At 39.4% G+C, this 15979-nt stretch overlaps 1 protein-coding gene across 2 annotated transcripts in view; it reads left to right on the forward strand.

Annotated features, from left to right (window-relative positions):
- tbce (tubulin folding cofactor E) overlaps positions 1-15472 on the forward strand; it is a 61580-nt gene extending 46108 nt beyond the window's left edge. For both annotated transcript variants that reach the window (XM_043679874.1, XM_043679864.1), the window contains exons 13-17: positions 1920-2073; positions 10481-10549; positions 11603-11662; positions 12384-12475; positions 13715-15472. In XM_043679874.1, coding sequence (XP_043535809.1) covers positions 1920-2073; positions 10481-10549; positions 11603-11662; positions 12384-12475; positions 13715-13804 — 465 coding nt within the window. In that variant the 3' untranslated portion in view covers positions 13805-15472. The remainder of the gene's footprint in view (positions 1-1919; positions 2074-10480; positions 10550-11602; positions 11663-12383; positions 12476-13714) is intronic.
- Positions 15473-15979: the final 507 nt, after the last annotated feature.

Genomic DNA, 15979 nt, shown 5'->3' on the forward strand with positions numbered 1-15979 from the left:
TGGGAGTCGGTCAGTTTATAGTAAATGTCCGTGTTGATTCGGTCGCCCGAGATAGAAATGGAGAGGTCTAGGAAGGGGAGGGAGGAGTCTGAGACAGTCCAGGTAAATTTGAGGTCGGGGTGGAAGGTGTTGGTAAAGTGGATGAACTGTTCAACCTCCTCGTGGGAGCATGTGGCAGCGCCGATGTAGCAGAGGAAAAGGTGGGGGGGGTGGTGCCAGTTTAGCTGCGGAAGATGGACTGTTCCACCTTATTAATGACTATCCAAAGTGGAAACTTTTTCTCTGCATCAACCTTGTCAAATCCTTAACTCCTGACACATCATCACAAGCCTTCCCTTTACAAGAAAAGAGTTCCTGCTTATGACAATTAATTTGGGACTTGATAGTCCCAACCAGCATAAATTGAAGTTTGTTATGATATTTGGAACATGTATGCTATGTTTAAATATCAACAAAATGAAGGTTTAATTTTGCATATTCGGTGTTGACAGTTTATTGCTGTGCACCTGGAACGAATTTGCATGTTTGAAAGCATTAGTGTTTATTATTCTTACGGAAATTTCATTAATTAGCATATCTGATGTCATTAAATGTATAATTAGTCTAACTCAGAGTCATGACCTTGCGTTATGTAGCCTAGGATGTGTTTGTTCCTCACACAGTATCCTGCGGCCTATAATGGGAGTGTTTAAAATTCTGAATGGCTTCGATAGAGGAAATAAAGAGAAATTGTTTCCAGTGTTAGGAGGATCAGTAACCAGGGAACATGGAATTAAGATGAATGGCAGAAGAACCCTAAGGTGACACGAGGAAACATTTCTTTGTACATATTGAGGTGTTGTGATCTGGAGTGTGTTGTCTGGAAGAAGGACGAAACCAGATACAATGATAACATTTAAAGTTGGATAAATACTTGTACGGAGCAATTAACAGGATAATGAGGAAAGAACAGAACTTTATTGGATTATCCCCAAAAAAACTCTCATAGGCAACAAGGACTGGATAGCCTCCTCCTGTGTCATATTATTCTACGTTACGGTTAAAACTCACACAATACCAGGTTATTGTCCAACAGGTTTATTTGGAAGCATGTTCTACGTTAGTGAGGTTGAAGAGTATACCTTGCAACTTGCAAGGGCTGTATTTTCAAATCTCTTCAGGCTGCTACTACCTCAGTGTGTATAATTATATACAATAATCAAATTGTTTATTGATAGATACCTGAAGACTAGATTATGTCAGTTTAGCTGAAAAAAGGCTGTAATGTGAGTGTTCTGTACAACCAGGCAGTCTTATAGTTGCCACACACTGTTAAGTGCCACTGAGTGAATTAAGCCAATCTACTTTATTTTGGAGTTCTATGGATATGGATATAGAAACAATATTTGGTATAATATCTTCGCAGTTTAAACCAATAAAGCTCCTTTTATTGTGACTTTCCCAGCATGTACGTGAGAGGAAGAGATTCCATAAAATTAATCCAGATGTGGAAGAGAGGAATTAATAAAACAGGGTTCACTGCAAAACAAAACTTGCTCCCCATCCCATGTTCTGCTTTTAAATTGGTACAGACTCTCTCCTGCATTGACACACTTGGAGAACACTCTATCTCCCATGAAGCCATTAAATCTCTGCCATATGTTTCCTGCTTTCGGTGTTGGCATAGTTTTCCCAGGCTGGTGACCAGAGAAGCATTCGGTTGCAAAATGAGACAACTTCTATTTTTTTTAAGAAAATATTTGAATGAAACTTTATGACTGAAAGTAATTGAGAAAACTTTTATCGACTTGCAATCTTGAATGTGTAAAGCTTCCAATTAACTGTTCAAGCTGTATGAGTCTATTTGTTACATGTTTTGGTGTTGTGTCTTGTACGTTAATATTCTCTGTTTCTTTGTTTACATTGAAATGTTGGTGTAGATTTCAGCTGATGAAAGGAAGGGAGCAGAGCTAGACTATCGCAAGAAATTTGGGAAGGACTGGCTGAAGGCTGGAGGACACCAGGATCCTGAGAAAAACAGACCTAATAAGGAATTCTGTGCCGAGCATCCTAGATATCAGTCGCTCATTGAGAGTGAGTAAATAGTTAGATAATGTGTTTTTATGTATCAGATTGCTGTCTGACCTTTCCTGATTACATAAACCAACCAGTTTCCCCTTTGATTTATAACTTCTCCAAAAAGCTGTTAAGGTTGAAAAGATAGGAGTTGCGTGACTGAATAGAAAATTTCAAGGTTGAAATTGATTTCTGTTGGATAAGAGATTTTAAAAAAATGATAAAGCAAAACAATCTTAGGATGCTAATTGACAGAACAGACTTGAATGCGTAATTTGGTGTTAGGAAATCTGATTTCCTGTCTTTAGACAGCAGAAGTCATTCAGCATTAGGCAAATGTGTAGATATTTGATCTTGCTGTTTAATTAGACAAGGTTTAGTTTTGATTACCACTGAGACATGATTTAGTGAACATAAGGATGAACAAATGTTTATATGTATTAAATGTATTCTTTTGCTCAAGGGAATGCTCAGTCACAGAATTGTAACATTCTGGAATGGGTCAGAGGAATGAGAGCTATCAAACAACATTTTTGTTCTTCACTAACAGGATGTAGGTATCAGTGGCTGGGCCAGTATTTATTATCCACCCCAGTTATCCTTGTGAAGGTCGTGCTGAGCTACCTTCTTCAATCTCTGCAGTCCATTTGTTGTAGGTAGACCCACAGTGCTCATATGGAGGGGATTCCGATATTTTGTGTCCTCACAACCTTGTTGCTCCTAATAGTTAAAGCATCATGTTCATGTCCACTCTATCCAGGCCTCTCTATGTTGCTATAAGTTTCAATCAGAAGTCCACGCCATCCTTCTAAACCTAATTGAGTACAGACCCAGATTCCTCAAGTGCTCCTCATACGACAAGCCCTCCATTCCAAGGATTATTCTTGTACACCTCCTCTGCACCCTCTCCAAAGCCAGCACATCCTTCCTTAGATACAGGGCCCAAAGCTGCTCACAATATTTCAAATGCAGACTGATCAAAGCTTTATATAGTCCCAGCAGTACATCCCTGCTCTTGTATTCTACTGTTCTCGAAATAATTGCCGACATTGCATTTGCTTTCTTAACTGCCAACTGAACTTGCATGTTAACCTTAGAAAAATCCTGATCTAGGATTGTTATGTCCCTTCATACTTAAGATTTCCTTGGCCTTTCCCTATTTAGAAAATAGTCTATGCCTCAATTCTTCCTACTAAAATGCATAACCCACATTTTCCACATTGTATTTCAATTGCTGCTACTTGGGCCCACTCTCCTACTTTGTCTAAATCCTTTTGCAGCCTTCCCGCTTCCTCAACATTACCTATTCTCCCACCTGTCTTTGTGTCATCTGCAAGCTTAGCAACAATGCCTTTAGTTCCTTTGCCCAGATCGTTATTGTAGCACAAGAAAGGTTGTGGGCCCGACAGTGTTCTCTACGGAACTCCACTGGGCATCCGCTTCTGACCTAATATTTTTGGAGAGAATCAAATTGACTGAAGACTAACACCTGTGATGTTAGGGGCCTTTGTGGAGAATGCAGAGACAGATCCGGTTTCACATCTTTGAGACTACATTTTCATAGTTTCATACAATTATGAGCCATTTCAGAGGGCAGTCAGGAATCATCACTGTGTGTCTGGTACCACATGTAGGCCAGACCAGGTAGGATAGTAGATTTCTTTCCCTGAGGACATTATTGAAGCTTTGGGATCATGTTCAAATACCGACCGAAATCAGTGAGTAGCGAAAATAGCCTCTTTATTCAGCAATCACAGCACAGGTTCAAGGCGGCAATAGAATCCCAAAATACAGTTCTTACAAGTGCACCTTTATACACAGTTCCTACATATATTAAAATCTTATTACTATGGTGTTACATTTGTTATCTATAGTACATAAATCTTTGAAGGACTTCCATCCTGGGAGACAGGAGATGGGTTAAAACATGCTAAATGCTGGCTGCTACTTCTGCTGGGATGTCTGGTCTGCTGGCATAATTAGGTGGTGTGAGCCCTTTTGTCCTTTAAATTAGTAAATGTTGGTAAAAATACTAGCCTATATGCTTTAAGTAAGTTACAAATCATAATAAAAAAGAATAAAGGATACCAAACTGATTACTGCAGCCGTGTGGTGAAATTTAGTTACTATTTGCCGGGATGGGTTTCTTTCATTCATGCAGTTTCATGCATGTGCTCTTTTGTCAGTTACTTTCTTAAAGGGGTAATGCCCCAGTTAAAAGGTGTTTAACAGGTACTCATCTATTCAGGTCCAGGAGATAGTTGGTAAAGGCTGATTCATATTATAATGTTTGGTAGAGACTTGTTGGGGGTGGTATTGTTGTGAATACTGATAAGGTCTGAAAATACTGTAATGGGTTGGAAAGGATTGTTTTTAAATTTTAATACTACAGAACTGTGGTTTTATAAATGAAATGAATGAATGAATGAATGAAAGCGTGTTATACTAAATAAGAGGTTAGTAAAGAGTTATGAATAAATGAACGTGAACCCAGTATTAATGAATATAGTGAGCTGTTGAGTGAGTTAATAGAGAGAGCCTGTAACATAATATCTTATTACACAATATCTCTCAAACCAGATGAGGTTCTTAAAACAATTTGCATTGATTCCATGCTTATCATTCAACTTTTAATTCCAGATTTCTTTAACTGTATTCTGCCCTGGTCAAATGTGAACCCTAGTTCCCAGATCATTACCTGGCTCTCTGGGTTACTGGTCCAGGGGAATCCCACTCTTCCATCACTGCCCCAAAAGAGAGAATTCAGTACAACACTATGTAGCATAATACTGAATGTCCCTTGCAGCTTCCTAAATCTTACTTTTTGCTTTTACTGACCTGTGTACCCACTGCTTTAAATTGTAAAAAAAGCTTGGTGCATTGATGGCTGATCATAGTTCATAATTTGTGGCTGGTTGTGATTTCAGAGAAGTTTTGGTGTGTTTTACCATTGGGTTTATTTTACCAGTGAGTTATTTGGGTCTTCCAATCAGTGCCCATTTTTTGGGAATGCCCATTTGTACAAGTTTTACATTCAGTAAGCTGTGCTATACCTCTACTGTAGTGTTGAATGAGTGTGCCCCCATTTCATTTATCCTATTCTTGCTATCAGACTGTGTTTTAACTCATCTCCAGGTGGAATTAAAGTTTTACTGAAGACAGCTTTCTCATTTATGATTAGATTAGATTAGATTAAATTCCCTACAGTGCGGAATCAGGCCCTTCGGCCCAAAAAGTCCACACCGACGCTCCGAAGAGTAACCCACACAGACCCATTTCCCTCTGACTAATGCACCTAGCATTATGGGCAATTTAGCATGGCCAATTCACCTGACCTGCACATCTTTGGACTGTGGGAGGAAACCTACGCAGACACTGGGAGAATGTGCAAACTCCACACAGACAGTCGCCTGAGGCTGAAATTGAACCTGGGTCCCTGGTGCTGTCCAAAGTATTAAGGGTATAAAGACCTAAAGCAATGGAGCAATTTAATAAATTGCTTGTCCTACTTGGGGACTTTGGTTTAATACCTCATCTCACTTCATTTTGCACTGGAATGCCAGCCCAGATATCATATTTGGTAGTCTAGAGTGGGACATGGCTCTACAAATTTGTGCTCAGAAGTGGAAGTGCAGCTCATTAAACCATACTGACGTTTTATTAAATTCACTTTCCCTCTATAGTTTGAGGTCTAGATTTTCCCCAATCTCCAACTGTTATGGGAATTATCCAGACATTGCTCAATTACCCATTTTCATAAGGATGGGTAATCCAAGATAGAGGACAGGAAAAAATTGTGACAGAAGGAGTTGCTCCTTTTTTGAAGTATTTTCAGTGTTGGAGCTGATTTCCTCGAATTCTAGGGGCAGTGATTACTGTTTTATAAGCTGTTGCATTGTTTTGGAACTTTGGAAGAAAAAAGAACAAAACAATGGCACTTTAAAAAAGAATGGGAGACAAAGGCAGCAACCACATGATGGAAGGTGAATCAACCGAGCAAGAAACCTACACTGCTCTCCGACGCAGCAGTCAACCTTCACAGCTACTGCCTCTGCTGTTTGGTTTTCAAGTACCTGTGGACATGGGAGAAGCAGTGAGGAATTTACAGGAGCTAGGGCTGTGATGGATGGCATTTGCAGTGAGGGAGATAACTCATCTACGTGACGATAGGTTCGGTTTATCAGCAGGAGAGTCTCCTGTGGCTATTCCCATCTCAAACAAGTATGCTGTTTTGAAAAATGTAGGGGGTGATGGACTCTCGGGGGAATGTAGCACGAACAGCTAGGTGTCTGGTGCCAAGCCTGGCTCTCATGTAATGAGGGGTATGCCAGGTTCTAAGCAATCGATTGTGATAGGGGTATCTCTAGTCAGAAACACAGACAGACCTTTCTGCAGCCAACAGTGAGACACCAGAATGGTGTATTGTCCCACTGCTGCCAGAGTCAAGAATATCTCAGAGACAGTGCAGAATGTTCTCAAAGGCGAGAGAGACCAAATAATTTAAGATGAGATTCTGAGGAGAGAATATAGGAAGTTAGGCAGGAATTTAAAAAGTAGGTCAAGGATAGTAATATCTGGATTACTCCCGGGTACCACAAGTTAGTGAGTGTAGGAATATGACTAGAATTTGTTTTAATGCAAAATGCCAACAGATAAGGCAAATGGACTCAAGGCATGGTTGAGAGCATGGGACTGGAATATCGTAGCAATTACAGAGACATGGCTCAGGGATGGACAGTACTGGCTGCTTAATATTTCAGGGTATAAATGCTATAGGAAGGATGGAAAGGGGAGCGAGAGAGGAAGGGAGTGGCGTCTTTGATTAAGGATACAATTAGTGCTGTACTGAGGGAGGGTATTCCTGGGAATACATCCAGGGAAGTTATTTGGGTGAAACTGAGAAATAAGAAAGGGATGATAACCTTATTGGGATTGTACTATAGCCACCCAATTAGTCAGTGGGAAATTGAGAAACAAATTGGGAAGGAGATCTCGGTTATCTGAGAATAATAGGGTGATTGTGGTAAGGGATTTTAACTTTTCAAACATAAACTGGGACTGCCATAGAATTTTAAGGGCTTGGATGGAGAGGGACTTAAGAGTGTACAAGAAAGTTTTCTGATTCATATGTGGATTTACCTACTAGAGAAGATGCAAAACTTGACCTATTCTTGGGAAATAAGTCAGGGCAAAAAGACAAGGAAATTAGACTGAGGTGTCAGTGGGGGAGCACTTTGGGGCCAGTGGCCATAATTTTATTAGTTTTAAAATACTGATGAAAAAGGATAGACTGGATCGAAAAGTTAAAGGTCTAAATTGGAGAAAGGCCAATTTTGACAGTATTAGGCAAGAACTTTCAAAAATTGATTGGGGGCGGATCTTCACAGATCAGGGGACAGCTAGAAAATGGAAGCCTTCCAAAGTGAGGTGATGAGAGTCCAGAGACAGTATGTTCCTGTTAGCATGAACGGCAAGGCTGGTAGGTGTAGGGAATGCTTGATGACAAGAGAAATTGAGGTTTTGGTCAAGAATAAGAAGGAAATATATATCAGGTACAGACAGCAGGGATTGAGAGAATCCCTAGAAAAGTATAAGGGCAGTAGGAGTATACTTGAGGGAATTCAGGAGGGCAAAAGGGGACAAGAGATAGCTTTGGCAAATAGAGTTAAGGAGAATCCACAGGGATTTTATAAATACATTAAGGACAAAAGGGTAACTAGGGAGAGAACAGGAACCCTCAAAGATCAGCAAGGCCACCTACATGCGGAAGTGCAGGAGATGGGTGAGATACTAAGCGAGTATTTCGCATCCTGTTTGGTGTGGAGAAGAATACGGAAGATCTAGAACATGGGGAAATAAATAGCAACATCTTGAAAAATGTCCATATTACAGAGGAGGTGGTGCTGCATATCTTAAAATGCATAAATGCCCTGGACTTGATCACATGTACCCTCGAACTCTGTGAGAAGCAAGAGAAGAGATTGCTGGGCCCCTTGCTGAGATATTTGTATCATCGATAGTCACAGGTGAGGTCTCAGAAGACTGGAAGTTGGCTAACGTGGTGCCACTATTTAAGAAAGGTGGTAAGGACAAGCCAGGGAACTATAGACCAGTGAGCCTGACATTAATGGTGGGCGAGTTGTTGGAGGGAATCCTGAGGAACAAGATTTATATGTATTTGGAAAGGCATGGACTGATTAGGGATAGTCAACATGGCTTTCTGTATGGGAAATAGTGTCTCACTAACATGATTGAATTTTTTTTTGAAAAAGTAATGAAGAAGATTGATGAGGACAGAGTGGTAGATGTGATCTTTATGGACTTCAATAAGGCATTAAACAAGGTTCCTCATGGCAGACTGGTTAGTAGGGTTAGAATAATGGCTATTTAGATACAGAACTGACCCAAAGGTAGAAGACCAATGGGTGGTAATGGAGGGTTGCCTGTGACCAACGGTGTGCCGCAAGGATCGGTGCTGGGTCCACTGCTTTTCTTCATTTATATAAATGATTTGGATGTGAACGTAGGAGGCTATGGTTAGTAAGTTTGCAGATGGCACCAAATTTGGAGGTGTAGTGGACAGCGAAGGTGGTTACCTCAGACTACAATGGGATCTTAATCAGATGGGCCAATGAATGGCAGATGGAGTTTAATTTAGATAAATGTGAGGTGCTGCATTTTGGAAAGGCAAGTCAGGGCAGGACTTGTACACTTAATGGGAAGTTCCTGGGAAGTGTTGCTGAACAAAAAGATCTTGGAGTGCAGTTTCATAATTGGAGTCTCCGGTAGATAGGATAGTGAAGGAGGTGTTTGGTACGCTTGCTTTTCGTGGTCAGTGCATTGAATATAAGAGTTGGCTGTACAAGGTATTGGTTCAGTCACTTTTGGAGCATTGTGTGATATTCTGGTCTCCATCCTATAGGAAGGATTCTGTGAAACTTGAAAAGGGTTCAGGAAAACTTTACAAGGATGTTGCCAGGATTGGACGGGATTTCAACTATAGCGAGAGACTCTATAGGCTGGGGCTGTTTTCCCTGGAGAGTCGGAAGCTGAGGGGTGACCTTATCGAGGTTTATAGAATCATTAGGGGCATGGATAGGGTGAATAGACAAGGTGGTGGAATCCAAAACCAGAGGGCAAACGTTTAAGGTGAGAGGGGAAAGATATAAAAGGGACCTAAGGGGCAACTTTTTCATGCAGAGGATGGTGCGTGTATGGAATGAGGTGCCAGAGGATGTGGTGGAAGCTGGTACGATTGCAACATTTAAAAGGCATCTGGAGGGTTATATGACTAATAAGGCTTTAGAGGGATATGCGCCAAATGTTGGCAAATTGGACTAGATTAATTGAGGATATCTGTTTGGCATGGACAGCTTCGACCGAAGGATCTGTTTCCATGTTGTACAACTCTTGACTCTATGATTGTGATACTGTGTTGTTTGAAGTGAAGGCTGTCCTTTTCAGGGTAGCATTCTTTTGTTTGAATCTTCCTTGTGTTAGAAAATTCTGAAAGGAGGCACATGAGAACACCATCCTTTGAGATTCGCCTCCGAATCACCCATCTTCCCGATTTGGGAACAGATTGTAGTATCATCATCGTCACTCGGTCAAAAATCTAGAACTCCCTGGTTGATTGCTTAGCGTTAACACCTACACCATCACCTTTATTGCTCATCTCGAGATAGATGGTGAGTCCCAGTAATATGTTCTCCAAGATGAATAAAGAAAATGTGCACAACATTTTCCAGTGGCCAAGGCGATGCTAATGCATTTAAAACGTTCTAGATTAAGTCTGAGTGAATGACACTACACATAGAGTCGTGTGCTTAATTCTGATCATTTGAGAATATGAAGAAGAACTAGAATGGGAGAAACTAGGCAAAATTTTAGCATCTAATAATGTATCCCTCTTGAATAGCTCTAAAACCTGATTACTGAAGTTTGCATCATTTGAACTGGATGAGCATGGGCTGTTGTCATCTATTATTTTAAAATTACAGGAAGAATATATAAATATTTTATATATATATATTTGGGTGATTCATGTATCAATCAAACCGAGAGCCCACATTGCTATCAGTCACTGGGACTGATCTTTAAATTGTAATTTAGGTTGTTTAGTCATTTACCCAGCGAACTATCTATTTACAAAGTTTGTCCTGCAAGTCATGTTGCTTGTCACACCCAGTCTCCAGCTGAATAGCTGACAAGATGGCATCAATATTCATTCCATTTCACAGTGGTTCCACTTCAGTGAACATCCAGGGAATAAAACAGACTCAGCCAAATTAACCCAAACTTTTGTTTCAGCATGAAGAGAGCAAATAAATGTAAAACAGTTGTCAAAAATTGGGCTGATCATTACTGTTTCATGTTGAAGTGAGCATCAGCATACAGTATTTTCTTGCTTCTTCTTCCTGAACAGAGTTTGGACCTCCTGAAGTTTCCGAAATGGAGCAACAAAAGTTGTTTGCCCTAAAGGATCAGCTATTAGGTGAGAGCACATTCATCAGCACTGAGATTTAAGCTGTTCAAGAAAGCTTCTTTGGCATAAAACAATTGATTCCTTTTTTGAAACTGACTTTGGAAGCTAGTTGAAATATAAGTTAATACACTTTTGTTTTGATGAATAAGGCAGCTATGTACTCCTTGAGAAAATAAAGTTCTGAATGGGATAGAAGATTGAGATGTCTAGAATATAGATGCACAAATTATTAAAGTAGTGATACAGGTTCATAACGCAGTTAAAAGGGACACAATGGTTCATTTCTTCAGGAACAGAACAAAGATTTGAGAGGTTGTGTTAACCTTGTATTGAACTAAAAATTAAAAGACACTTTGAGTACTCTGCAAAGTTCTGGTTTCCATATTACAAAAGGGTTACAGACACACTGCAGAATTTCCAAAAAAATCAGGAGTTCCCCAGTTTATGAATGTGGACTTAACAAACGCTCATACATAAAAATGTGACACAAGTCAGGGGTTTAATTTTAAAGACCCAACATACATTTTGTTTACATGCAAACAGATTCCAGAACAAAACCCATTCACAACCAAGGGACTGCCGGTAAAGCTAATACCACAACTGAGAGGTTGTGACTCTCAGGAAAGTCTTCAACTTTTGGGGAATTTTTCCCAAGGACAAGGTTGAAGGGTGACTGAATAAAGGTCTTTAAAATTATAAAGAACTTTGTTATGGTTAGTGCAGAAAAACAGAAACCACATATAAAACTAATGGCTTTGGGATGGTGATGGTGCAGTGTTATAGTTCATTCAGGGGGTCTTGAGTTGCTGTGGCAACAAACACTTTTACCATGATGTAGACTGGAGCAATGGACAGTGACATTAGAGATTCCAGTACTCCTAACAAACATCCAGAACAACTGTAGGATTATTTTGTTTTGGAAAGAAAGGGTTGCACCTTACTTAAGGGAAAGCATTGTAGCAACTTGTTTCTTTCTCATGCTCAGCATAGCCCAGAGAGGAAACAGATGAAGCGAGTGCTAAGACAGATTTGACAAAATTGTCTACTAATTTATCTCAACAGTTTTGACCATTAGGTGCCCAGACAACCCAGACCAAAAACTTTTGGAGAAGAAACTGCCAGGTAAGAAAGAAATTTCTAATCTACAAAATAAAAGCAAACTAATTTCACCTCCTTACCATAAACCATCTTTTTACTCTCCTCTGTAACTTTCTACAACCTTCCCTCTCTCTCTAACCTCCTCCAGTTGCTACAAGCTTCCTCTGTAACGTTCTCAGCTCCTACAACCGTCCCTCATTCTAACCACCTCGAGATCCTACATTCCTCCTTCTCTAATCTCCTGTAGTTCCTACAGCCTTCCCTCCTTCTCTCTTACCTCTGACAGACCCTGAACACTCCATCTCTAACTCTCTCTGGTACCTATAACCCTCCCTCTCTCTGTAACTTCTTCCAGCCCCTACAACCCTCTCTCACACTCTAACTTCCTCCAATCCTACCATCTCCAATGATATTTGAGTTGCTTCAAATTTGACCTCTTCTCCATTCACAATTCTAATTGTTCCATCAGTGGTGCTTGTGCCTCTAGCTGTTTAAGATTTTAAGCTCTGGAGTTTACTCCTTCAACCTCTCTGTTTTTCTCTCTTAATACATGCCTAAAATTCACCTCTTTGATCAAGTTCTGCCCTAATATTTCTTAATCCAGAATTTATCAGATTGTCATTTTGTGAAGCACTTTAGAACTTTTACAACGTTGTAAGCCTGTTTAAGACTATGCTGTTATTGACTCTAAGTATTGGGACTACCTGCTCATAAACTGAAATTTGTGTTTTACCGGCTAACATAGACTCCATGACCATTCAGAAAGTAAGGGGGCTGCTCCATCGATTGCTCAAAATTCCGGGTACAGAACTAAAATTGACATACATCAGCTCAAAGGTGAGATGTTCCATCTTAAAGTGTCAGCATATTTCACTCAGTTATTTTAGTCATAATCAGATTTAGAATGAAAATCAAAATTAAACTCTTAATGGAATAAGATGACCAACAAAAATTGTTTTTTCAAAGAATGATATCGCTCTTTGATTTGCTGAGCCATTCAGGAGCAGGAATTGATCTTGAGGATTTACAAAACAGTTGATTTCAAACAGACTCGATTAGGAAAGGGTCAGTCCATGTCTTCACTCAGTGTCACAAGTAGGGTGGTTTTATCCCTTTTCAGCATTTTGCAATTCCTGCAGTTTATATTTGGAAGTGATCAGGAGTTCAAGAGGATACATAAACTTGTAAAAGCCAACTTGGGAGACAGAGCAAAGTCAGTCAATAGTATTAGCAGCATCACTCCCACCTGTCCTACAACTCTGTTTAACGATAAACTTGTGCTTGTCAATTTCCGGTCTGTAAAATCTAAACTATGCAAACTGCTATTTAGTTAATGTCACAAGCTTATCCACTAGATTATATTGTTTGTAGATGAAGACATGGAGAGCTGCTTGTTAAGGGAAAGGTGGGTGAATCTCTACCTATGCATCAACATGCAGAAGTAGCAGCCATATTCTGAACCAGGAATACGATTGTTTGAGTATGCCTCATTTAGGCAGTAGCAAGACTGAAGCAACACTTTGCAATAGTTTTATAAAGTACTTTTTGTATTTCAGTTTTAAACATTATAGATATTTGCAATGATACAGCAATAAAACATTTAAGATTATTGTTGAAGAAATGAACTGAGTTCCTGATGAGAACTCAGTGACAGTACAAAATTCTTTTGAGTATATACGGTATACTGATTTTCCTTAGTCGTTGAAGATCTTGTGGAAAAGTCATTCCCTGAAAAATGCAATTCTACTCATCACCACTTGCTAATTGAAGTCAAACCTGCCCTTGGCCTAAGCTGTTCATTCAAAGTTGGCTGTTCAGCTCCTCATGTCTGTTTAGCTCATTTTGAGGGTGGATTGGTGAGTACATCTTCGACCTGAGAATGTTTGGCTGATGTGCTGCCATAAAGAGGTAGTGAGACAATGGCAGAAGCTGGATTTTAATTCCTCGAAAGTATTAAAAGTCAATGTTATACTTTTCAAATTAAAATTTGGTCTCAGAAATTGACTTTTACACAAGTATGTGTGGCATTCTCTGCTCTTAGCAATTCTAGGACTGATTTTTAATTTTTTTTCTTAGATGGATGTGGAAATAGATATGGATAACGACCTAAAGCCTCTTTCATACTACTCAATAGAAAGCGGAGACTGTATATTAGTGCGATGGTAGCTGCAGTGGCTAGCTGATTATATATAAAGGAAAGGAACCATAAAAAAATACCTTTGCTCAAGGCTCTGCGTTAACAGGATCCCAGCACTATTCAAGATGAATGTGATCCGATACATGCAACTTTAGAAGCAGTACTTCTTTACATCTGCATTTAAAACAATGCTGGCTAGTTGTCGGTCAGTGGACAGCAATTTTATTTAGTGCCGCCTTGAAGCTACAGAATGTGATGTAGATTTTACAATGTCCACATTATAATTTGCACCTGCATCAAAACTCTCAACTTTGTATTTAATTGTTTTTGGTAAAGAAAAAAAAACAAAGCTCAATTTATCTTTACAGGATAAACAATCTGGAAGATGCAGTTTATAACAGTTTGAAAATTAACATGTTTTATTTAACGATTACACCAAATATTTACTGATTGTCCTAATGCAGATTTTCAATGGTTAACCTCATTCTCAAACAATGTTTGTACAGTAATAGTTCTGAACCACCAATAACTTGAAATGATTTGAAAGGTTCAGTGTTGTGTCTTTTGATAGTTCTGGCATTTGGCCTTAATGTTAATGGATTGGACTCTGATTCATGGCTTAACAAGCATTTTAACTCCAGATACCTTCTGCAGATTAGTTTAGATAATTCTTGGCTGAATGCACTCCCATATCCAAAATCCCTCCTTGCCCCTACATTATGAAACCACGCTGGGTTAAAGTGGAACTGTCTTGGCGGTGACTGCAAAGTGGACTCATGCTGAAAGCATCTTGTCCTCCCAGCTATATTGCATGGAGCAGAGGGAATTGTTGAAGGAGTGATAAAGCTTTAAAAGGAGAATAATGTTCTAAGGGTTAGTGGGGAAGTGATATATTTATAAATCCAGTATAAAATAGCACTCTGTCAGAAAGTTTGAGCAATTGAGGAAGCTGTTAGGAATAACTTACATTTTATGGTGGGAATGACCATAAATTGAAACTTTTACATTGTATACATCCCTATGTCATTTTGAAAATTAATTAAGTAGACTGATATTAATTTTTGTTAACATCTGTACATCTATACCTATAATGTGACCACACAATCCAATTCTAGACTTTGTCCTTGAATACAGACTTTAGGACAATTCACTTTTGAGGGCTGTGGTAATGTGGGAGTTTTGCCTGAGCTATTAAGAGAACTTCCTAGCACTGGAATATTTCAGCATTAAATGTGTCACTGGAGTCTGGTCTCTCCTATGCTTCTCAATTTCCTTGTGTGATGTTGAGAGACAGACATTTGAGAGAGTGAAAAATAAAACCACGAAAATATTTGCATTTTGGGGGGATCCAAACTTGGAACAGTAAAAATAACAGTTAAAAACTGATCTTCCTACCCCTATTGCTTTTTGTAGTTTGCCTGTAACCTCAGACCCTATAAACTAATCACGTGCTGCCTGAACTCCAAGGTAGGTCTCTTCACAGATTCCTCCAGTTTAGGTATATCACCTCTAGGGTTCAAAGCATCTCAGAACGTGTAGAATATTACTCTCCTTCAAAGCTTTCTCTCTGGGAAGTATAGTCTCCTACACATTTAAAGATGTTTAAGTTGTGGATTCCAAGAGTTCGAATTACATTTGACATTGATACATATTTGTATGAAGAACCTATGCAAATATAATAAAAGGTTTTCGCTGGAGTCATGTTTTTATTCCTTTATTTAGTGTTACTGTTCTGAAACTGCAATATGGTTGCATCGTACTGAAGACTAATTTTACTAAGTGCCCAACTTATGCATATTGCCATTGTCCTATATAATTATGAAACAGTTCTATTGCATTTTGTATGACACCTATAGCAAGGTGAATGACCATCACCTTGAAGGAAAGTTATCTAGATCTGGTCTGGTCTGGTTAGACATCATCACATTATCAAAGGCAAGGAAAGGAGCTCACTCCCTAGAGAAGGAGCTACTAGTGATGTGGTATGAATGCAGCCAGAAGAACAGCTTTCTGTTTAATCAGGATCCACCAGCAGTGCAACAGTATAAACTACTGTCAGGGCCAACAAGTTCCATCTCATGTAGGGTTGTTCCATCTCCAATAAACTGGCCCTGAGTGTAAGACCCAACCAAGAATTTGTACTGAAGCAAACTGACATCCAGTCCAATTGCTACTCTTAACTTGCTGATCTGCAAAGGACACAC

The sequence above is a fragment of the Chiloscyllium plagiosum genome, chromosome 3, assembly GCF_004010195.1.
Source record: "Chiloscyllium plagiosum isolate BGI_BamShark_2017 chromosome 3, ASM401019v2, whole genome shotgun sequence".
NCBI classification, from domain to species: domain Eukaryota; kingdom Metazoa; phylum Chordata; class Chondrichthyes; order Orectolobiformes; family Hemiscylliidae; genus Chiloscyllium; species Chiloscyllium plagiosum.